Raw genomic sequence first — 23,343 nt, 5'->3', positions numbered from 1 at the left:
CACGTCCGGGCGTGCGCCACGAAGAAACCCTTCAGAACCGAGTAAGTTCGTGTATATTATATACGTAGCCGCCTATACATAATGGTTGTCGCGAGTGGTTCGGTGCCCTGCACCACCCGTGGAGAACGAGACGAGCGACATATAGTATACGTAGCATCTTCAATGCAGGAAATCGTCCAAAATGTAGGTATGTAACCAAGTCCGGTCGTATGATAGCAACGGAGAGTACAGATCCACAAGCCGGTCGCACTCCTCTCGTGCCTCCTCCTCCTCCGCCTTCTTAGCCTTCTTCCGTTCCCTTTCCTCGTCGTCTGCTTCTCTGTCCAATCTGTCGTCCTCCGCCCTACGCTGCGCCTTCAACTTCTCGATCTTCTTCTCTCGTTCCATGTAATATTCAACCCGCTCAGGCGTCACCTCCACGCCCTTGACTACCGAGCGAAAACCCTTGAGGTGATCCCAGAGGTGTTCGAAAACACGAACTGCGTCTTGGAGCTTATCGCCATGTTTCCCATCTGAGAAGAGTGGCTCATTCTCGACACCTTCGTCGTCGGCGGACTCATCGAAAGGATCAGGCCAGTGTGGGTTTGTAGCTGACTGGAGCGAGCGCTCTATGTTTAGCCAGCGAGAAAGCCGCCTGGCAAAGGACAGGACTATTCCGAACGTGGAGTCTTTGCCCTGGCTCGTTTTGTAGTCCGGGAGTTCATGGATCGCCTGACGCGCAAGGAAGGTAACCTTCTTGAGTCTGCATAGGTCGTAGTCGTTCGTCAGCCAGGCTTGAACTGGGGAAGCCTCGTCTTCAACTCCTTCGTCGTTGAAGGCCCAAGCGTAGTACACCGTGACCCACACGAAGGCCTCCAGATCGTGGCGATAGAGGCGCTCGAGATCACCTTTCCAGTAGGCGTCGTCCAATAGGTCAAGCGCCATGAACGGGATGGTGCCCGTCCTCTCTGACCCTTGAGGTTGGCTTGGCTGGCCGACTATCACCACACGAGCAAGGTCGAGGTCGCGCACCCTGACGCGCAGCGAAAATGGGCAAACGCCAAGGTTCCAAAAGCTCAGGTCGGTGTGTTCGATTCTGTGCTTGCCATTACCGATCCACAGGAGTTTGTGACCTGTCAAGACGTTGAGGACATCGCACAAATCGATCACGCGGAGACACTTACAGTTAATGCAATCGATTATGCCCCGCACGAACTCGAAGCCGGTCAGATACGTCAATGGCTTGAGCTTCACCTCGAAGATGCACCGCAGAATGCGCTCCCCGTGGTACTCAGCGTCGACGAGCGACTGTGTGGGGTCGCTGAATAGACGGAGATGGCGTCGGATGTTGTCTGTAGACAGGTGCGCGAAGTCCTTGAATGCGACCACGTCTGTCAGCGATCCCAGCGCCTCTTTGTCCATGTCCTCGACAATCTCGCGAGCTATCCAGATCGCCTTGGCCTCATTGCAGCGTATCGTCTCGGGATATGACCATTTCGCGACGTAAGACATTGTAGGCATGCCCGGGTCCTGCGCCTCAAGCACCATCGTTCGACGCCCTCTCAGAATAGGCGAGGGCTTGTGCAGAATACGCTCTGGATCCACCACCATGGTCTTGGGCAAATCATCCTTGCCCGTTCCAACGACTTCGAAGGTCTCGACCGGCTGACGTGCCGGGTCTCTTGTGCCACCAGCCGGTCCCGGGATCTCAGCTCGCGGTGGAGATAGACACCGGATCACGTCGAGTCTCGCCTCAGAGTTCGTCCCCTCCGGAAACCCCCACTGCGGGAGCTTGAAGCGCTGGAGCAACATCAAGATGAGCACGAAGTCTGCGGTGTGTGCGAGTATATTGAAGCCCTGCGCTTGGACCGCCCCCGCGCTGTCGAAATACCATAACCACGTCCAATCATCTGTATGTGTTGTGGTCAGCCCGGACAAGACAGCGCCGAACAAACACAAACCTTGGGTAAGCATGCCCAGTGCGTGATTCCTGATTAGCCCCTCTACAGCAAGCATTTCGGAGGCGTAGATGGCCATCTGCACCATCGGGGCCGGGCGGCTTGGATCGTTCTCTTTCGCGTGCTTGTTGTCCCTGCCAACCGTGACGTCTTTGGTCAGCCCCGTGAGTTTGGTGTCCGTCTTCCGCCGTTTCGAACTACTTGCATCAGCTGGCTGCGAAGACTTGCGCTTCGAACCGGTCGATACCTTCGCGTCTGCAGAACACAGACGGTCAGAGTCGCATAAACGTCGAGTTCAAAAACACCATACCATTCGCAGACGGAACGGCGTTCGGTGTGACCAGCGCCGGAACCTCGAGCGTCATGCCATTGATAGTCTCCGTTGCATACCATAAAAGAACGCAAGCGCTTTTATGGTCTGCTCCCGTACGCGCCCCTCTAGTAGGACTAGAGCCTTTCACCAAACTCCGAATGTCCGGGCCAATCGGAGTGTGCGGAGCATCACCTGCCGTGTGGCTGAGTGGCTGAGAGAGATGTGTGCTTCAGATGGTAGTACGAGAGACATTCACGAACACATTGTACAGCTACGATGGGTCATAGATAACAAAACCAATGTATAGAGGTTGACCCCATGCTATACTGCTGACACTGTCGCAACGACGTGCCATGAACCCCTCTGGACAACCCACAGATGGCAGTCAGCAATATCCAGGTCCTGGCCCTCCATATTGGCCATACTCGACCTACGGCTTGGTCCCTATGCACGGGCCACCACCGGGCACCATCATCTACCCCACACATCATATGCTCAGTCATCCGGGTGCCATCTTGATGCCGCAGAGCACCCCAATCAGCTCGGTACCACCAGAGTCCATGGGCTCGAGTTCAGGCCATCCAAGTCAGTACGAATCTCGGCGGGCATCTGACAAAATGCAAACAAGGCGTTCCGACGAGGACAAGCTTGAGCATATGCTCGCTGTCCTCAAGGAGATCGACTGGACACTCTCCCAGTTTCTGCATCACCTGTTCCGGGTGAGGGACGAAAATCAGCAGCCTATCCATCGAACCCAGTCACATGGACTCATGGTTCGCCGCTTCCTCAGCGGACAGTCGAAATACAAGCCAATCAGTATCATCGACAGCTGGCTTCATGACCATGCAGGTCGACCAGACCCGAACTCGCCGGACGACCTCATGTATTCACTTGACAAGCCGTTCACCGAGATCCCGTCAGCTCGGGCAGCGATAACATCTATGGTGGTACAATTATGCCATCAGAAGCTCTTGAAGGAGATGCGGAGTGCGGTGAAGGGCTCTAGTGGTCTGCATGGTAGTCAGGCTGGGAAGCGCGGCCATAAGGAGCTGGCATGGGATGACATCGGTCTAGAAACCATCAAATCTGTCAAATCTGTCGCGCAGATGCACCAACCACTTACACTCCGACTCCTGACGATGCTTGCCTCACCGGAGCCTCACAAACGTGATGGTGTAATTGTCGTGAGGAAGACAAGACCACCGCAGCTTGTAAGCCAGATCGATCTCGAATTCTCATCGGCAAACTGACCTCTGTCATTCAATCAGGTCGCGCTCGAAATCATCAGTATGGTGAATTTCTCGCACACGAAATTCGCGCGCTTACACCCGTCCGCCCGGTCCATCATGTTCTTTGCCAATGGGGCATCACGAGGGATATTCAACTACGGGAGTCGCATTGCTTTCTCGCAGAGTTACAATGCGACCTATGCAACATTGGCACGCATGTCAGCACAGCGCGCGGAACACCTCATAAAGGCTGGAAAAGACAAACGTACTGGCCTCGCAATGCGTTTTGACAACGTGCAACAGCATGTAAAGGTGCGCGAGCACCGAATCGGACATGAGAACGTCATGAAGATTGGTGTCGCGGGGACCGTGGCGGAGATGTTTGACTTCGATCTCGCTGTCGCTGACGCCAGAAAGAAGAAGCTGTCACTCGAGAGTAATATGCGTGCTACACTCACTGTGGAGTCGCTACTCGAGGTGGTAGATCAACATCATCTGCGACAGGTCTTCGTCTTGCAGTGGCTCCAGACGTTGGTCAACTACGTCCCCGAACTGGCGACGTACAAGTCCAAGGTGGCCGAGATCTACCGCACGCAAGCTTCGAAGTTTCGTGTCCCTGATCAGAAGACTGTCATTCATCCACTCGGCACATCTTCGAAGAACGAGAATGTCATTACCGAGCTTCGCGACGCCATGATTGACTTCTTGGGCCAGATCGGACAAAGCGAGGACGACTACGATCCCAATCGGCTCATCTTCGTGGGCGGAGATGGGCTCACTTTCGAGCGGCTGCTCAAGCTGAAGCAGTACATGCAGTTCCAGGATAGCGCTTTCAAGCGCTTCGAGAACGTGGTTCCGTTTCTTGAAACCTGGCATACGGAGTGGACGTATGTCAGCCTCATGTTCGAGACACATTGGGGTGATAGCCTTACCAACGACCCGTCAAAGCTCGGCCACAGCGCCAACAAAATTGATCAGAAGGAGCCGACGAACCTCAAGAAGGTTGACTACTATTCAGCAGTCTATCTCGCATACTTGGTCCTCGACGTACGCATGCTAGATTGCTTCCGGTATGTTGGTTATGTGCCGGTGACTCATGATATACTTGTTGCTCACCAACAAGTAGAATCCACTTCCAGACCGAGGATATCTTCGCGTACTTCAAGGCGCTGGCAGCCCGAGATGCATTACCAACTCTGGAGGAGTTACACAAAGTTGCGGAGACTCTGTATGCGCGGTACATGTCACGGAAGGCGTACCATATAGCGCTTGCTGGTGATCAAGTCACCGAGACGCTAGGCATCCCATCAGCACCCGAGCCCTGGCAAACTCCTGGCGGTACTAGTACCGAAGGTACCTCATTCGCAGGTGATCGATCACTTGCGCAATCCATGCTCTTCATGATTGATACGGCCCTCTCGCGTTCTGTTGCCCAGGCGGTCGCAATGGGTGATGTCGGGAGTGTCTATGAAGGTATAAAGGTGAGGATAGATGCCATGCTCGCACCGGAAAGTTAATGGTACTTACTGCAGATATTAGATGATGCTATTCAACTTCGCTGGGTCGGGACATACGAAATACACCAGCTATATCCTCGAGATGGTAGTGTCTTTAGACTTTGAGTCGGATGAAGAACTACGAACCTTATTCCTTCGGAACTGGCTTGTCAACCCCTCCGGGGAAAGCGGACGACATCAGGAGGGTGATCTAATGCAAGAGCACTTGAATCTCGCCCTGGAAGACGCCGTCCAACGAAGTGGGAGCGAGTGGGATGGCAAGCTTATCCGTGATGTAATCGCGCGGAACGTTCACTATTTCGTGGACCTCAAAAATGGTTGGGGTCAGTCGATAGGCTTGGCAAAACGCAAGGGTTACCATCCAGAGCCGCACAGCAAACCGGAAGTGTCGACTCTACTGCGAGTGTACAAGGAGACCCATCTCCACCAATTCATGGCTGGCCGGTCATACACGACTTCATCACAAACCATTGACACCTACAAAACTGGTGTTGTCAGTCTACAAACAGGCAAGCTCGAAAAGTGGATAGTCGAGTCCACTCGTGGCCGCAACCTACGGAACGCTACGCCTGCGGCCATCGCAGAGCTACAGACACAGATCGACGAAGATGTACAAGACACAGTTGACGAGGATGATGCAGACTCGGATGGTACCGAACTCCCACACGCACAAAATAGACGTGGGAACATGCAATTAGTCGACGGCGAGCTCGTGATAGAGTTGGAGGATACCGATGTGCGACATATCATAGACCACGGGGAAGGCGAGCTGGATGAAGACGGTCTCGCGGTCAGCGAAGTTGAAGAATCGGAGACGGCCAATGACGGCTATTTGGACGAGATTGACAATGTATGACAGGTGTGTCTCTATGTATGCGTAGAGCTGTTCTCCTTCCCGATCTCCTAAAGTCCCTTAGTAATTCTGAATGGTCCTACAAACATGATTAGACGTACTATGGCCGTGCGCGATCTTGTTTGCGGCCGGTTCTGCGGCACACTCGCAGATGCTGTCCCTGCACGCTTACGCGATGAGAGTGGTCCAGATGGCTGCACTGGTCGATCGGAGACCGGTGGTGCCTGTAGATGACTTGTGGAATCAGGGGCCGAGGGACTCTGCTGGACTGCGTCGCAGTCTGCGTCCGTCCCGAGTTTCCACTCAAGTGTTGAACTCGCTTCAGGGCATAGCATTGCGTCCCTAAGGTATCGACAGTTATATCAGTGTGCAGACACGCCGAATGTGTGTGACTCACTGCCGAACACCCAAATCCCACTCTAGCATCATACTCGCATTCTCAAACCCATCGCCGTGATCTTCCTCTGCGGTCGCCTCATTCGCCACTGTGGCACCGTTTCCACCGACATCCGAGCCAGGTATGTCGCTTTCAGTCTCCTTCGACTTCGAAGCACTTGGTTTGCCACGCATCGTCACGAATGCTATCTGGAGCTCGACAATGACAGACCACAGGCCTTCGGAATGTGGAAGAAGATACGTTCGTTTGGCAATCAGGTCCTGCAGCTCGCCCGGTGTTGCAATGAGTGCGAAGCGGTCAAGGATAGCCTTCATCGTAGGCTCTGGAAAGAAGACCTCCGGAGGGAAGAGGTCCGCTGCTGCAGAGGTGTCGGCGAGATAGATCTTGTTACGGAAGTGGATGAACCGGTCCATGCCGACTGCTCGCATCGCCTTGGTGAGTCGTTTAGCCTTTGGGACTGGATTGTCTGTCTTGCTTTTGCGAGCGACGGGGGCGACAATGGCCTCGGGTTGACAACCAAGCTCTCCGGGGCCACTGCAGTTGCATGGCCAAGGGGTCTCTGACCGGAGAGGTTGGCGAGCAGAGCGCGCTGTGCACGTCTCGCAGAGACATGGAGGGTCAGATGGCGGATTGGCGTAGAGCATGTCCTGCTCAGCGATCTTGCAGGGAGCAAGGAGGACCCTCGCCATTGCCTTGTCCATCACCGCGTTCTTGTCAGATGATGATTTCGTCTTCTTTCGACTCGCGCCGTGTGACAGAGTTCCGTCGATGATCCCACGCGCATTGGAGATAGCACCCTTTGTGATGTACGTAATACATTCGCCATCATCCGTCAATTTCACGTCTCTCTGTGCCCTACCCAGCCACTGCAGCCACTCCTCCGTGCTTTCGGGATCGCCAAGCAGAAGTACTCGGAATATGTTGGGCACATCGACGCCCATCATGAAGGTTGCAGTTGCGATGATAATTTTGCACGACTCGTCGCAACGCATAAGTTCACGGGTCTCTGTGTTGTACGTCGTCCAATTGAGTGCGTTGTACAGGCGTAAGAAACGCGTGCAATCTGCACCATTTGGTATCTTGCTCCACAGGTAGACCAAGACACGATACCCGAGTGCAATCGTGCGACAGAATATGACGGTCTTGCGTCCGTCAGGAATGATCCAATCCAAGTCGGGGAATGCCCATCCGCCAAGGCCGGACTGTAGGACACGGAAGATTGGGCGAACGTTCCGCCGCACATTTGATCGACGAAGTTCGTAGTATTCGCCAGCACGAAATCCAAGGAGCTTGCAGATATTCTCCTTCGGCCCATCAACGCGAATGGTCGCCGACGCCGCAATGATACGAACTCGGTCCGGCATGCGCGCGCGGATGAAGCCGATCTGGCGGTAGCTCTTCCGGAAGCTGGCTCCCCAGGTGTCCAGGGCATGGGCTTCGTCGAGTCCTACTGCACAAACCCTGTTCCGAAATGTGGGATTCTGTAACAGGGACTCGAACCCTTTTGAGGCGAGCTGCTCTGGGGATAGGAGTAGCATGGTCACTCCTGCGCGAGCACGTACCCAGAGGTTGGTACTCGATGCCCGCGCCGCCTCGAGTGTTCGGGAGTTGATGACCAGAGATGATAAACCAATCTTAGTAAATTCTTCGGCCTTGAGTACACATAATAGTTAGTATGTGACAGTGGAACACGCAAATCTACGCTTACCATCTGCTCCTCCAACCCAATAGTTGGATATATGCCGACCATAGCAGGGTCCTTCGGAACACTGTGATAAGGAGGGTTGCAAAGAGACTGATTATTTGACAATTCTGTAAGCATTAGCATATACATGGAGTAGAAGCCCGTCTTGCCAGAACCAGTAGCGAGTGCAGCCAAGAGGTCAACTCCGTCGAGGACTTGACAAACCCCTTCGAGTTGGTAATCATGCGGATCATAGGGAATGTGCTTGCGAAGGATGCTGCGCGTCAACACGTGCCCCTCCGCAGTACTGAACATGTACCTGGAGGGCCCAGCTGCCATAGTGCCAGTGGTTGTCGCTCAACCCGCTGGCAGGGACGCGTTGCGCGCAACTCAGGGACGCGTTGTTTACTGTTATTGACGTGTTTACACGGGCGGTAAACTTCACGTGCTCGGAAGATACCGAAGCGGCTCTAGTCCGGTTCCACCACGCTATTGAGTCACAGACTATGCCATTGACGGATTTGGCCGGATCCGCGTATGGGATGGCTTGACCCTGAGACGGGTTATAAACTCGAATGTCCCTCATCTGTTCCGTGTCGAGCGTGGTCTTCTTCAGCTCGTCCACCATCAGCACTTGACTCCAATCTAGTCTAAGTGGAAGCTTCTTGCTGAACGCGCCCACGGCCCATTGTCGCGCGATGTCCCAGCTTGTCGCTCGTTTGCCACCCCGAGATATGCCACGCCAGCTGATGTACACTAGGTCTGGCTTGCGATGCGTGATCTGTTCGTCATGGTTGCCGAGGATTACGTTCGGATCGTTGCAGACACATATGATGTCCAGGTCCGACGGTTGGCCTAACTCCCGCAGCCCTGTGCGGCATTGCGCAAGGATCTCGTTCGTCAGCGCGATGTACGGTATGTACATCGCGCTTTCACAATCGCCAAAGCTCAGCTTATTTTTGCTGCGATATGTATTAGATCACATGTATACATACGACTTCTACTCGTTACTCACAGGTCGTCCAACCGTTCGAGTATTTCACGAGTCGTACTAATCTCCTCGGCCTCCTTCATACATCTTGCAAGCTTTCCGTCGAGGTCCTGCTCGCCAGGCAAGATCGATTTGAGTAAGAACGTCTGCATGCTCTTCAGGGTGCACTGTTGGTGCGATTTGAGGTCATGTTCGATGCCGGGGGCCACGTCTTTCAACCTGGAAAGCGGCATTCACCAAGTCAGTCCGGGCATATGTGCTGCGCGACTTGTACCCTACCTCAACCCCGTAGTGCTTGCGCCTTGAGACGAAGCGAAGCTCGCAGACGCCCTGTTGTTGAACGGCGCCGGCCCATGGAAAGTTATTGGATGAGCATTCCTGGGAGTTGCGGTCGGCGACATTGATGAGCCCGCTTTCGCATTCGTGAAGTTGGACATGGTTATCTGGGTACAAGGTATGTACAAAATCCAGCCACGCACCGAGCTGTAAGCCACCGTGGCGGAGTAGCCACAGTCAAGCCACAGTAGCGACAATCATGGCTATATCGGGACACGATCTCGGCCAACTTGGACTATCATCATAGAGAGTTTTGGAAACAACTGTTGAAGTTGAATTGAGCGGTGGAGATGGAGCTGAGGTCTGGTGGTGGTGGGGCTCCGTGGGGCTGGTCGAGAGTGTGACGCCGAGTGACTGACCGTGACACTCTTACTATTCATGGCGATTCGCGCACGGTTGACGCTTGGGAGGGTGACCACTCTCCAGGCGGGCCGGTAACACCCGTGTCACGCCCGCCGCAGATCTCACAGAGATCGGCGGTGTCGGAGCTGTGGCCTGGTGGTGGCGTGAACTTCCACAGTTGCTGCCAAAACTCTCTCATATAGACCATGATGATGACGGACGGTGGACCACCGCATCCACGGATAAGTTCTCCTCAACTCACCATGCGGTAAAGATCACAGCTAATTTCAGAACGATAGTCACTTGCAAACGCGCGCGACAGACGATGACTAAGCGCTCCAACCTTCAAGAAGGCGGCGCGCACCGCTCTTCTGCACCACTGTCGTTCATCGTCTCCTGTCAATTTTGCGCGAGCAGACACAACAGATGATATATGATCTGAAATCTGAATTATGGACCTGTCTCTCTACCATTTACAGTAGTAGTGTAGAGCTACCATGACTCTCGCAGAGTCCGAATAGTTGAACTCTTTCTACATGGCTCGCGACTGGCAAGGCATGGGATTCACTGGAATGTCAGTGGTGTTGTAGAGCAAGGCTGACCAGACACATTCTGCATAATTATTGGTTCGCATCAACCTGATTGCTCACGGGATCGTGTCGTGTATGTCGTTGCGAGGGGCTGGTCCTGGACAGGTCGCTGTGTGTGGAAGATCTCGCACAGGTTGCAGTGGTGCAGAAGAACGGTGTGCGCCGCTCCCGAAGCACGGAGCGCTTAGTCATCATATGTCGCGCGCGTTCGAGAGTGACTATCGTTCTGAAATTAGCTGTGAACACTTTCTACATGGCTCGCGACTGGCAAGGCATGGGATTCACTGGAATGTCAGTGGTGTTGTAGAGCAAGGCTGACCAGACACATTCTGCATAATTATTGGTTCGCATCAACCTGATTGCTCACGGGATCGTGTCGTGTATGTCGTTGCGAGGGGCTGGTCCTGGACAGGTCGCTGTGTGTGGAAGATCTCGCACAGGTTGCAGTGGTGCAGAAGAACGGTGTGCGCCGCTCCCGAAGCACGGAGCGCTTAGTCATCATATGTCGCGCGCGTTCGAGAGTGACTATCGTTCTGAAATTAGCTGCAATGCTTGCCGGTAGTACTAGGTCTGATATGTACGTTCTCGCTGCTGCGTTCAGACGACCGTTCTTCTCGCCGTCTCGACAGTTCAAGCGCGCGCAAGTTCGCCTGCCAGACCCCGGTGGCGCCTGCCGTTCGACATTCGTCAGATTACCAGACCAGCGTGTCGCTCAGGAGTCTGCACCGCTTCTGTAGAGACCTACGTACATAGGTCAATCTCAAGAACCGATCGACAACAGTGAAAGCGACTCACTCAGAACCTTGACCGCGACTAGGGACTTATAGTAGGCGCTCGATATTCTTCCTGCATGCCTGCTGATTGAAATCTCCCTCGCCCCGGTGAACACAATGCATATGAGCCTTTCCGAGAAGGCCTAAGTGTATTAAAGTGCCCAGAGACCTCCCGGATTGAATGTGTCTTGATCTCGACGCCGGACCAGAACTCTGGCTAGTGGCGCCAGCGAAGAGCCTGACTCGGAGGCGGTACGAGTCTCGTACCAGTTGAAGGAGCGAAGGCAAGAAGTGGATCGATGACCAAGCGGAGAGTTACATACATATGCAGCCTCGTAACGGCGCAGAGCGTTGAACGCTTCAGTGGTGTCAGACGCACACCTGCGACCTCCTGGGCCGGCTGGAGACGAAACAACCGTAAGGCATGCGCTCGCTGGAAGCCAGGGATGCGACGCTGATTGCTGGCATGGGGGGCTCGCGCAGCCCTCCGTTTGCAACTGGAGCACTAGAATATCAATTCGAGACTCACAATTGAAATCGGATGCCAACGCGCGGATGCAGAACAAACCCATGTCAAGGTGTGTCTACCGCGCTCCAGTGCCAGTGCGGTGGACAGCGAGTTGAGGTGGCCATCCATGCCAGAACCTGGATCAAGAGCAACTGGCCCGTGCACGACGCGACTGATACATTGCCAACAAAGCGGACCATGGCGAGCGACGAGCGTACCTATTTGACGAGCGTCAGATGGCAGGAGGCGAGGGAGATCAGAGCGCTCCGCATCACTGACTGCAAGGTTCACGCGCACGGTCGTCCCGAACCACCATGCACCGTCCCCGCCACAGCCCAGAACGGCGGGCAATAACGAGCGGTACTCTGCAGTGATCAAAGCTTCAGTGTTCAAGGACACTATGTCTAATCTTCAGGTGCAAGAGGCTACCGGCAGCCACAGTCCGAAGACGAAGCCATCGCCCAAGGCATCCTCTATACCCGTCCCGTTCACGTACAATCCCAGCGATGATGGCACGGACGAGAACCTCCTCATCCTACTACACGGATTAGGTATGCCGAACCTCGAGTCTGCGAGGCATCGTACGCACGCTAGAGCTGATGGGACGGACAGGCGACACGCATGTGCCGTTTAGCAAGCTGGGCCGCCAGCTGAAGCTCCCGCAGACAGCCACGCTCGCATTGCGCGCGCCCGAACAGTGAGTCCTCTCTCCCTCGTACACGCTGTTGTAGTTTCTCGTAACGGCTAGCCCCGTCTAGGGTCCCCTTCCTGTACGAGCAGGCCTTCCAATGGTACGCGTCCTTCGACCCGCTCGGCGAGCTCCTCGAGCGGCCGAACCCCACGCCCGCACTCGAGCTCCTCGATCGCGTCCTCGCGCACCTCACCCAAGACTGCGCCTGGCCGGGCGGGCGGATCCACTTCTTCGGGTTCGCCCAGGGCGGGGGCGTCGCTGCCGAGTTTGTGCTCCGGTGGTGGCGCGCAGAGCTGGAGAAGCAGCGCGGGGACACAGGGTACGCGGTGCGCCCACTCGGGACGGTCGTGAGTGTAAGTGGACCACTCCTGTCGTTCCCGACATTGTCGACGCTCTGCTCGACGCCCGTGTTGTTGTTCCACCGCGCGCTGAAGGCGGGGGACGTCTCGGCGTTCAAGAAGGGGTTCAGTCACTTTCTAGAGGTGAAGAAGGGCTCGCGGGACGGTATGCCCGCGTCCAAGGAGGAATGGGAGCCGATTATGCGATCTTGGAGTGAACGGCTCGGCAAACGCCCGATGGAAGGATTGTACAAGGTAATGAGCGGCATGACTGCGCCGTAATGAAGTCTTGAACGAAGTAACGCATTTGTATGTACGAATAGTAGACACAGTACCTCCTACCATGTAATTTCACCCGACAACGTATTGATCGAGGATGGAATTTGACATGACCAACGCCAAGTACAGTGAAAGCACCCGGGAAGCCTTGCGTGGGCTGGGATCTCACTCACCTCGGTGGACACATCGCATGTGAGTCTGTCCGAGTCTGGATACCCATCAGAACCGAGTAATTTCGTACATATGTATATAACCGCCTGTGCTTGTCGCAAGTACTAGTGGTTGGGGGCCTGCCCGTGGAGAACGAGACGAGCGACAGATAGTATACGTAGCACCTTCAATGCAGGAAACTGTCCATAGGTATGTATCCAAGTCCGGTCGTATGATAGTAATGGAGAGTACAGATCAATGGTTACAATGCAGAAATTACCTTGCGCCTCAGCTGCATATTCCGGTCGCGCTCCTTGCGTGCCTCCTGCTCCGCCTCCCTCTTAGCCTTCTTCCGTTCCCTTTCCTCCGCGTTCGCTTCTCTGTCCAATTTGGCCTCCTCCGCCTCGCGCTGTGTATTCATCGCCGTGATCTTCTTCTCTCGCTCCATGTAATAGTTAACCCGCTCGGGCGTTGGCTCCACATCCTTGACTGCGCTGTGAATGGCCTCGATTTCAGCCCAGAAGAGTTCGAAGTCATGCTTTGCTTCCTCAAGTTCATCGCCACGACTTCGGGAAAGGTGGTTCTTCTTGGCGAATCGATCTAGAACGTCGACCTTTGGGTTTGCAGCCTTCCGGCGCTGTGCCTCCTCTCCCACTAGCCACTGAGAAATCATCCTGGCAAAGGACAGGGCGTATCCCAGCGGGGTGTCTTCGCTCGTCATCCAATCTGGGAGCTCTCCCGCCCGGGTCCTGAGGAAGTCGCCTTTCGCTAGTCTGCATTGGTCGTAGTCGCCCGTCAGCCAGACTTGGACCGGGGAGGTCAGGTCTTCAAGTCCCTCGTCGTCGAAAGCCCAAGCGAAGTACATCGCGACCCACACGAATGCCTCTAGATCGTGGCGATAGAGTCGCTCGCGTTGACCATTCCAATAGGCCTCCGTCAAGAGGTCAAGCGCCATGAAGGGAACGGTGCCCGTCCTCTCCGAACCTTGAGGTTTGCTTGGCTGGCCGGCTACCACCACACGAGCAAGGTCGAAGTCGCGCAGCCTGATGCATAGCGAAAACGGGCAAACGCCCAAGTTCCAAAAGCTGACGTCGGTGTGTTCGACTCTGTACTTGCCGTTACCGATCCAAAGAATCATATGGCCTATCAAGACGTTGAGCACATCGCGTGAAGAGATCACGCAGAGACACTTACAGTGAATGCAATTGATTATGCCCCGCACGAACTCAAGGTCGGACAGATACGTCAATGGCTTGAACTCCACCTCGAAGATGCACCGCAGGATGCGCTCCCCGTAGTGCTCAGCGTCGATGAGCGACTGTGTGGGGTCACTGACTAGACGGAGATGGCCTCGGATGGTGTTTGTAGATAGATGCGAGAAGTCCTTGAATGCAATCACGTCTGTCATCGCTCCCAGCGCAGATTTGTCTACCTCCTCGACGATTTCGCGAGCTATCCATATCGTCTCGGCCTCATTGTGACGTGTCGTCTGGGGGTAGGACCATTTCGCAACATAAGACGTTGTAGGCATGTCCGGGTCCTGCGCTTCAAGCACCATTGTTCGACGCCCTTTCAGGACAGGCGAGGGCTTGTAGAGGACGCGCGTTGGATTCACCACCATGGTCTTGGGCACGCCCTTCCTGTCCGTTCCAACGACTTCGAAAGTCTTGGCTCCCGGTGCAGCGGGCATCAATCTTGTGTGACCAGCCGGTCCCGGGGTCTCATCTCGCGATTCGGGCAGACCCCGAACCACGTCGAGTTTCGCCTCAGAATTCGTCCCCTGCGGGAACCCCCACTGCGGGAGATTGAAGCGCTGGAGCAACATCAAGATGAACACGAAGTCTGCGGTGTGTGCGAGTATGTTGAAGCCCTGCGCTTGGATCGCCCCCGCGCTGTCGAAATACCATAACCACGTCCAACCGTCTGTATGCGTTGTGGTCAGCCCGAACAAGACAGCAGCATACGAACACAAACCTTGGGTCAGCATGCCCAGTCCATGATCCCTGATCAGCCCCTCTACAGAAAGCATTTCGGAGGCATAGATGGCCATCTGCACCATCGGGGGCGGGCGGTTCGGATCTTTCGCTGTCGGTTTCGTCTTCGCTTTCCCTTTGCCTTTCGCTTTCGCTTTCTTCTTGCCAGCGTTGTCGACTTCTGTCAGCCCCCCTCCTCGGTTGTCCGTGGCACTCGTCTTCCGCCGTTTCGAACTACTCGCACTAGCTGTCTGCGAAGTTTGTTTGCGCTTCGAACCGGTCGATACCTTCGCGTCTGCAGAGCAAGGACGGTCAGATTCGTAAAAACCATAAGTTCAAAACACACGATACCATGAGCAGACGAGACGGTGTGCAATGAGACCAGCGCTGGAACCTCGAGCATCATGCCAGCGACGAATTTGGCCGGATTCGCGTAGGGGACGACCTTGCCCTCCGACGGACTATACAGTCGAATGTCCTTCATCTGTTTCTCGTCGAAACTGGTCTTCTTCAGCTCGTCCATCATGAGTACTTGGCTCCAGTCCAACTGAAGTGAGACGCGGTTGGTGGAGTCGCTGAACGAGGCCTCGACCCATTGCCGCGCGGCTTCCCAGCTTGAAGCTCGGTTGCCATGCCGCAAAATGCCTCGCCAGTTGATGTACACTAGGTCTGGCTTGCGATACGTGTTCTGTTCATCATGGTTGCCGATTATTACGTTCGGATCGTTGCAGAGACATATGATGTCCAGGTCCGACGGTTGGCCTAACTCCCGCAGCCCTGTGCGGCATTGCGCAAGGATCTCGTTCGTCAGCGCGATGTACGGTATGTACATTGCGCTTTCACAATCGCCAAAGCTCAGCTTATTTTTGCTGTGATATGTATTAGATCACGTGTATACATACGACTTCTACTCGTTACTCACAGGTCTTCCAACCGTTCGAGCATTTCGGGACTCGTACAAATCTCCTTGGCCTCCTCCATACATCTTGCAAGCTTTCCGTCGAGGTCCTGCTCGCCAGGCAAGATTGATTTGAGTAAGAACGTCTGCATGCTCTTCAGGGTGCACTGCTGGTGCTTTTCGAGGTCACGTTCGATGCCGGGGGCCACGTCTTGCAACCTGGAGTGCGGCATTCACCAAGTCAGTCCGGGCATATGTGCTGCGCGACTTGCGCCTACCTCAACCCCGTAGTGCTTGCGCCTTGAGACGAAGCGAAGCTCGCAGACGCCTTGTTGTTGGATGGCGTCGAGAAGAAGGGTTTCGGTAGAGTATTCCTGGGAGTTGCTGGCGGCAGCATTGGCACCCTTGAGCGCGTAAACGTTTCTGTCGCATTCGTGGAGGTGGACATGATTGTCAAAGACTCAAAGTACAAAGTACAAAGTCCAGCCACACACCATGTTGTAACGCGTAGCCACAGTCAGCGACAAGCACGGACAAATACTACTATATCGGGACATGATCTCGGCCACCTTGGACTGTTACTGGGTCACTGACGCCTCTACTGATTACTTACAGTGAGTAGCACATGTATGCTGCATCTGGCAGGAAGCTCAATCATCTCAGTAAGTCACCGGTACCCGTGACGAGAGTAGAGCGCTCCGCATCACATAATTGTAAGGTTCACGATCGTCCCGAACCATCATGCACCATCCCCGCGACAGCCCAGAACGGCGGGCAATAACGAGCAGTACCCTGCAGTAGCCAGAACGCCAAGGACACCATGTCTGACCTTAAGGTGCAAGAGGCTCCCGGCAGCCACAGTCCGAAGACGAAGCCATCGCCCAAGGCATCCTCTATACCCGTCCCGTTCACGTACAATCCCAGCGATGATGGCACGGACGAGAACCTTCTCATCATACTACACGGGTTAGGTGAGTCGCAACCCGAGTCTGCGAAGCGTCGTAAGCATGTTGGAATTGACAGGACCTGCAGGCGACACGCATGCGCCGTTTGGCAAGCTGGGCCGCCAGCTGAAGCTCCCGCAGACAGCCACGCTCGCGCTGCGCGCGCCCGAACAGTGAGTCCTCCCTCTCTCGTACACGCTGTTGTAGTCTCTCGTAACGGCTAGCCCCGTCTAGGGTTCCCTTCCTGTACGAGCAGGCCTTCCAATGGTACGCGTCCTTCGACCCGCTCGGCGAGCTCCTCGAGCGGCCGAACCCCACGCCCGCACTCGCACTCATCGACCGCGTCTTCGCGCACCTCACCCGAGATTGCGCCTGGCCGCCCGCGCGGATCCACTTCTTCGGGTTCGCCCAGGGCGGGAGCGTCGCTGCCGAGTTTGTGCTCCGGTGGTGGCGGGCAGAGCTAGAGAAGCAGCGCGGAGACGCAGAATACGCGGTGCGCCCACTTGGGACGGTCGTGAGCGTGAGTGGGCCGCTGCTGTCGTACCCGACATTGTCGACGCTCTGCCCGACGCCCGTGCTATTGTTCCACCGCCCGCCGCCCGCGGAGAGCGCGCTGAAGGCGGGGGACGTCTCGGCGTTCAAGAAGGGGTTCAGTCACTTTCTTGAGGTGAAGAAGGGCTCGCGGGACGGTATGCCCGCGTCCAAGGAGGAATGGGAGCCGATTATGCGATTTTGGAGTGAACGGCTCGGCAAACGACCGATGGAAGGACTGTACGAGGTCATGAGCGGTATGACTGCGCCGTGATGAAGCCAACGAAGTAACGCATTTGTATGCACAAATTGTAGCCACAGTACCTCCTACCGCGTTCCATGTAGAAATCGCACCCGACAACGTATGGATCAAGTATTGGATTTGACATGACCACCGCAGAGTATAATGAAAGCCCGCGGGAAGCATGTGCTCGGCGCGAGGGCAATTGCGGTTGCATACGTACCTCGCAGGGATGTATCGCTTCCAATCCAAAGCCACCACGCGGTCGACACGGAAAGTGAGGTGAGAGTAGAAATACGTTTGTATTCACAGTGCACGGGAGTCGGAAGATGATGAGACATGGTACAAGCTCCGTGCTCTAAATGTAATAACAATGGTCCAAAAATGACAGAGGCTAATGCTGATAATGCTAATGATGTGCAATCCATGACGGCGAGAGTATATGCTAGAATGCGGTGACAGCGACATATGCACGATATGAACGAATTGTAGTGTACGCGAGGTTGGGTATGGTACTAGGAGCGTCTGATGTGCCAACCAGAGCGAGGATACATATACCACAAAGCAAGGGACTATAGGCGACATTATACGGAAGTATGTATACGACGTAGAACGAACGTGGGGGCGAGTGGCGTATACCATGAACTCTTGTCACGGCTTCAAGTTGTAATGAATCTTTGATACACGTACGGTGGGTGCGACCCGGAGGGCGAGCCTGACTATCTGGACCGCTGCTTCTCCGTGTCGCTCGGTTTGGCCCGGTCCAACACTTGGCCTATAGAAGGCGATGTACTCATCTTGAGGTTCCCAGCATACGCGGTGGGGGGTGATCCCGACGAAAGCGAAGACACCGATGATGCAGGGGCGTGACGGCGAGCCGGGCGCGGTGGGCCAACGACGACGCTTTCTCTCTTCGAGCGACGCCTCGGATCCTTATCCTTCAGCGCATCAGTGATGTCCATCGATGCTCTACCCGGCGTCGTCGGTGTCTCAGGGATGCCAGACAGGCCTGAAGACGCCGTATTCGTGGCTGTCAAGGACGGGATTGAGGCGGCGGACTCCGAGGAGGATGCCGGGGAGACGCCGTGGCCATGCTCAGAACTTGGGAGGGACGGGATGCTAGGTAAGTCGGTAGCACTGATTCCCAGCCCCATCGCATCACCAGGCAGTGTGGGCGAGCTCGTCTGCCTCACTCTTCGCTGCGACGCGGACGATGCGGCCGATGCGGACGACGCGGCCTTGGCAGTATTCGCCGCCTCAGATAGACTTCGCGAATTTGACCGCCTCACGCTCATCCTGCCGCCAACACTCGCTGGCGCCGGATTCGTGACCGCGTCCGACATCGCTGGGCTCGGCTGCATGGGTGCGATCAGGTCCGACACCGACTGCTGCATCTCGTAGAGGCCCTCCTCTATGCTCTCTTGGTCCCCATGCGAGTCCGCGGACAGGGCGCGCTCCGGCGAGGCGACCTTCCGTGTGCCCTTATGGCTGCCTGAGCTCGACCCTGAGCTAGTGCGCATCCGATCACGCAGTCGCGCCGCAGGGCTCGGCTTCACAGGGTTTTGGCCCTCCTTCGCCGCCGCGCCATTCGCGTTTCCGTTCCCGTTTCCATTCGCGTCCCCATTCGCGTTCTTAGCGGCAGCAGCCGACGCGCTCGAGCCCGCGTTCATGACGAGCCACCGCAGACCGGTGATCTCCTGCTCGCGCTTCCGCGCCTCCTTCTCGAGCGTCTCGATCCGTCGCATCAGCTCGCTCTTCTCGACAGCGTGCCGCTCCGAGAGTGTGAGCAGGTACGCGGTGAGCCGCTGGTACTTCGCGCTCTGCGCCTGCAGCGCCTCGCGCAGCTGCTCGACGGTGGTGAGGTGCGCGCCGACATAGGACTCATCCGTCCCGGCCGACAGACGCGCTCGCGCCGCCTGCACGGGCCCGCTCTCGGCGAGGATCTGCTCGCGGAGCAGCGACGGCGGGCTGCTGCTCTCGCGTTCCCCGCCGGCGCGCGGGCTGCTCCCCGAGCTCGCGAGCGTCCCGCTTCCGGTGCTCGTAGACGCGAGGGACGTGGCGGTCCCCGTGCGATGGCGGAACAGGAGCTGGTGCACCTGCCCGACGCTCATGCGTGTGGACGCCACGCTCGGGATGCTGGGCATCGTGCTCATAGACCCACCCGAGTCGCTGTGGGACTCGTCTGTGTTCCGTTTGGTCGAGTTCGACGACGCGGACGCGGACTCAGAGGACGGGGGCGCGGGCAGCGGGTCCGTGGGTGGGCCGCCGCGCACCTTGCGGAGGCCCGTGAGAGCGGGCGGCGGGGTCTTGCCGCTCGATGCGATGGAAGAGGTGGCTGACGGAAGACGGGTGCGCCGAAGAGGGGAAGTCGAACCCCCGCGGGCTGCTGCTGCTGATGGCTTGCCTGCGGTGGACACGGCGCGAGCGAGGGAAGCGGCGGAAGCGGGACGGTAGGGCAGGGCCGCGCGCGTACTCGGCTCCGGTGCGCTTTCGACTCCGTCGTTGTCGGACACAGCGTCCGCCGCGGCGGCGCGACTGGCTGCGACTGGCACGCCGCTCGCGCGCTTCTGGGTGAGCCGCTCGCGCGACAACTTCGATCTGAGTCTCGAGAACGTCCGGTTTCCGCCCGTGCCTGAAGAGACGCTGCTCGTGCTAGTGCTCGTTCGGGGTACTGACGGTGCGGGGAACTGCACAGGCGTGAGCGGGGAAGGCGGTGCGGAGCTGTCTGAGTTATGTGCTTCCTGGGCTCTGCGTCTCTGCGATCTTACAGGGTTTTTTGGCGGCGGTGGCGGCGGCGAAGGGCCGGACTGCGGGGAACGGGACGCGCGGGGCGTGATATCATCCTGCCTGTCGTCGGCCTCGGGTGGTGCAGACACGGTGATGGTCAGGTGGCTGCTGCGTGGGTTGGACGACGCTTTGCGAGCCGCGACGTTTGCGGGACGACTAGGGGGCGTGCTCTGGCTCTCGTTGCTCTCCCGCCGCGTAAACTCGAAGGAGGTCGACTTCTGCGACTGAAGGCGTTGCACGGCAGGCACTGGGAGCGACGTGCCCGCCTTGGGCTTCTGCTCTGCATTGGTTCCGCTGAGACGTTTGATGGACCTGGAGTGAATGAGTTGGGACAGAGGGCCGAACGAATGTGGTGAGACGTTGCCAGGAGAAAGCGGCGACGGAACGCGGGAGCGCGTTGTCGGAGACGAGGCAGACGATTTTGAGGATGAAGGTCTGCTACTAGGAAATGACGTTAGCGATCAGGTCACGACGGTCGAGCCCTTTGCAAATATTTCGCACATGCGCTATGCACGAGGCAAGAGCAGGAGATGAAACAGAGTCGCACAATCGTCATGGGTACGCTCCGCGACGCGTAGACAGACCGTGCTATCGTGTCGCATCTCGATGTCGTCGAAAAGAGCACTCTTCTTCCTCAGATGTGACTATATGCACACAGGGCGAATGCAAAAAACGCGCATACATCGACTACTGCTGCACGCTGGAAACCGAACATGTCCATATATCCATCACGATACAGACTCCTTCCGGATCGCTTCTGTCAGAGTAGGATGCTGCATGACAGCTATTCGCATGACGTTAGACACCCCTCGACTGTTATGCATATGGCCGGGGCTCCAGTCCAACTCCAATCGCCCCCAGTTCGCGATGTTGCGCGGCCAATGACAGGACCGCGACAGAGGCTGGCGCTTGCTCACAAGCGAAGCGTCCTTCTGTGAGTCCGTCTGCATGTATAACACCCAGGGTATGTCAATCGTCATGCAGATAGCTGGAAGGACGTTAGAGACTTGAACGGCTTTGCCACGTTGCATAGCATCGCGACCAGGCGGCGAAACGAGCCGCGTAGCCTGGTTGTGTCGAGGGCACTGCATCTGGCGAGGGTGCGACACTGCTGTGCTCGGGGGTGACTGGCTACAGCGCACTTGGGATGCCGACTCCCCCGCCAAGCACCTGGCTCTCGCGCACCGCAGGCAGTACAAGTGCGCATGACAGCACGCACCCAGCACGACCCGCTCAGTCCCCACCACGAGCGTTCTCGAACACACCCAGACACAGACGCAGACGCAGATGGGTCTCGCATATAGTGATCGGTGAGGCCCAACGAAGGCGAACAAAGCCACGGCGTTCCACAGGAATAGAGCTCGCCGGTCGTTGGTGGCCAATGTCTACGCCTGGACCCAATGCGCGAACCAGGCTAGCTACTCCTGGTCCGTATGGATCCCCCACCTAGAGACTATCACCATAGACACTCTCCCAAAGCGCACCCACATGGCTCTGAAATAACAACACGACTAACCTGGTTGACTGGACGACTGCACTGATCTGGGGCACTGGTGGAACGTCGCCTTCCCGCTGCGTTCTACTGTCCGTTGACACAGCGCTGGACTTGCGTCTGCGCCCGAAAAACGAGATCATGTGCATCCCCCTGGACGGTGTCTCGTCGTGCGGTGTGGGCTTGGATTCTGGCTGCCGGGGTTCATTGCGCGTGCCGCGGAGATAGTCAGAGATGTCGGAGGTTTTGGAGCGCAGGCGGTTCGTCGACGACCTGCCAGGCGCGGCCATCGCGAAGCGGGCGTGGGGGAACGTGAAGGACCGTGAAAAGAAAAGGAAAGAAGAAAATGACAGCCGTCGGGGGGAGCGCGTCGGGCGGGCGAAAAGGGGGCGTTACTGCGAATATGTTTACAGTTTTAAGATTGCATGACTAGATGAACAGTCTGGCCCGGGGATATCGATTGGGGAAGGGGAGAGGAAGACGCGACGCAAGTGGTTCCGCGCGCGACGCCCGCCACATCGGCAATCTCATCCCGCTTAGGGCCGTGCACGGATCTAAGCCTCCATTTACCTCCTCCACCGACCCTGCCCAGCTTCTCAGCGATCGCGGCTTCTTCCTCGTCCCTCGCCCCTCGCGGCACCGCGAGCCTCTGCTGCCAGTCGGAGCGAGCCCGCACGGTCCTCGCAGCGTCTCCAACCGCGTCCCAGCGTCGTCGCACTTCCCTCTGCCCGCACGTGTCTGTGATGGTCGTCGCGCGTTGCGTGGTCGTGGCCCGTTGCGGGGCACGAGGTACATAACCGCCTAATAGGCCGCGGCCAACCACAGGCTCAGTTCAGCTGTTACCACGCAACAAACCTCCCTCCTCGGGCTTCCCGACCCAATTCCGATCGCCACACTGCGCTTCACGGAGATAACCTGCCCAGACGCGCTGGAGACCAGGCAGCAGGATGTGCCTCCGCGTCGCGTTCAGTAGCCTCATTCACGCGCCACACGCGCCACATGCACAGAAGACTTGCTAGATCTGTCGATTTTCACAACATCTCTCTGTCAGAAGACAAACCTCTGGCCAATCGCACACGCCCGACGTAATGTCGGCTATTCAATATGAAGACGCCCGGCGGTCGCCGTGCGCCGCCACTTATCTCTGTATGTTGACTACGGCTAGCAACCGCAGAGCAACCGTAGCTGTCGCATGAGCTAGATATATGTGCCTGGCGTTGTCAACAGAGCATCCCACATTCACAGTAAATCTCATTACATACAGGCCTCCGACAAATCCCCGACGCACACTTCTACCTATTTCCTGCTCCGAAATACCGCACCGAGGAAATGATAGGCGGTGATCGAATACCTGTCTCATGAAGACCCTGTGCTGAGTCTCAACCGGCGGAGACTCTTCATTCTTCAGTGCAGATCCGTCGTCGTCGGCGCCCTCGAAGTTTGCTCCAAATCCGGTACACCACAAAGAGATCCCATCGTACCGGAACGTCCTGCCAGGGAAGCCATCTCAAGATCACAGAAGTCCAGGGCCCCTGATCAGTGATCGTTT

General features: G+C 56.6%; 5 protein-coding genes across 5 annotated transcripts; 1 reads left to right on the top strand and 4 right to left on the bottom strand.

The window, feature by feature from the left end:
* Window positions 1-26: 26 nt before the first annotated feature.
* On the bottom strand, window positions 27-2,025 carry B0H18DRAFT_902748 (uncharacterized protein; the record flags this gene model as incomplete). The annotated part of the gene is made up of 3 exons (XM_048041469.1): window positions 27-1,112; window positions 1,164-1,889; window positions 1,941-2,025. 3 exons carry the CDS (start codon window positions 2,023-2,025, stop codon window positions 160-162), a joined length of 1,764 nt encoding a protein of 587 aa, XP_047898205.1. The 3' UTR covers window positions 27-159.
* Window positions 2,026-2,915: 890 nt separating this feature from the next.
* Window positions 2,916-5,447, top strand: B0H18DRAFT_841114 (uncharacterized protein; the record flags this gene model as incomplete). The annotated part of the gene is made up of 5 exons (XM_048039495.1): window positions 2,916-3,237; window positions 3,325-3,461; window positions 3,519-4,549; window positions 4,603-4,960; window positions 5,019-5,447. Coding segments are annotated over 5 exons (2,277 nt in total), but the record flags the coding sequence as incomplete, so codon positions are not given.
* Window positions 5,448-6,242: 795 nt separating this feature from the next.
* Window positions 6,243-8,269, bottom strand: B0H18DRAFT_869920 (P-loop containing nucleoside triphosphate hydrolase protein; the record flags this gene model as incomplete). Its single annotated transcript, XM_048040054.1, has 2 exons — window positions 6,243-7,898; window positions 7,955-8,269. 2 exons carry the CDS (start codon window positions 8,267-8,269, stop codon window positions 6,243-6,245), a joined length of 1,971 nt encoding a protein of 656 aa, XP_047898203.1.
* A 4,921-nt stretch (window positions 8,270-13,190) lies between these two features.
* B0H18DRAFT_870057 (uncharacterized protein) lies at window positions 13,191-14,987 on the bottom strand (the record flags this gene model as incomplete). The annotated part of the gene is made up of 3 exons (XM_048040068.1): window positions 13,191-14,071; window positions 14,123-14,851; window positions 14,903-14,987. 3 exons carry the CDS (start codon window positions 14,985-14,987, stop codon window positions 13,191-13,193), a joined length of 1,695 nt encoding a protein of 564 aa, XP_047898202.1.
* A 2,806-nt stretch (window positions 14,988-17,793) lies between these two features.
* Window positions 17,794-22,283, bottom strand: B0H18DRAFT_979633 (uncharacterized protein). Its single transcript, XM_048044407.1, has 2 exons — window positions 21,819-22,283; window positions 17,794-20,740 (listed from the first exon to the last, which is right to left on the bottom strand). The coding sequence occupies exons 1-2, from the start codon at window positions 22,082-22,084 to the stop codon at window positions 18,235-18,237; spliced, it is 2,772 nt and encodes a 923-aa protein (XP_047898201.1). The 5' UTR covers window positions 22,085-22,283; the 3' UTR covers window positions 17,794-18,234.
* Window positions 22,284-23,343: the final 1,060 nt, after the last annotated feature.

This window comes from Fomitopsis serialis, assembly GCF_022376445.1.
Source record: "Fomitopsis serialis strain Sig1Antser10 chromosome Unknown B0H18scaffold_6, whole genome shotgun sequence".
NCBI classification, from domain to species: domain Eukaryota; kingdom Fungi; phylum Basidiomycota; class Agaricomycetes; order Polyporales; family Fomitopsidaceae; genus Fomitopsis; species Fomitopsis serialis.
Note: the sequence above shows the minus strand (reverse complement) of the source record. Positions and strands in the feature narration are given on the sequence as shown.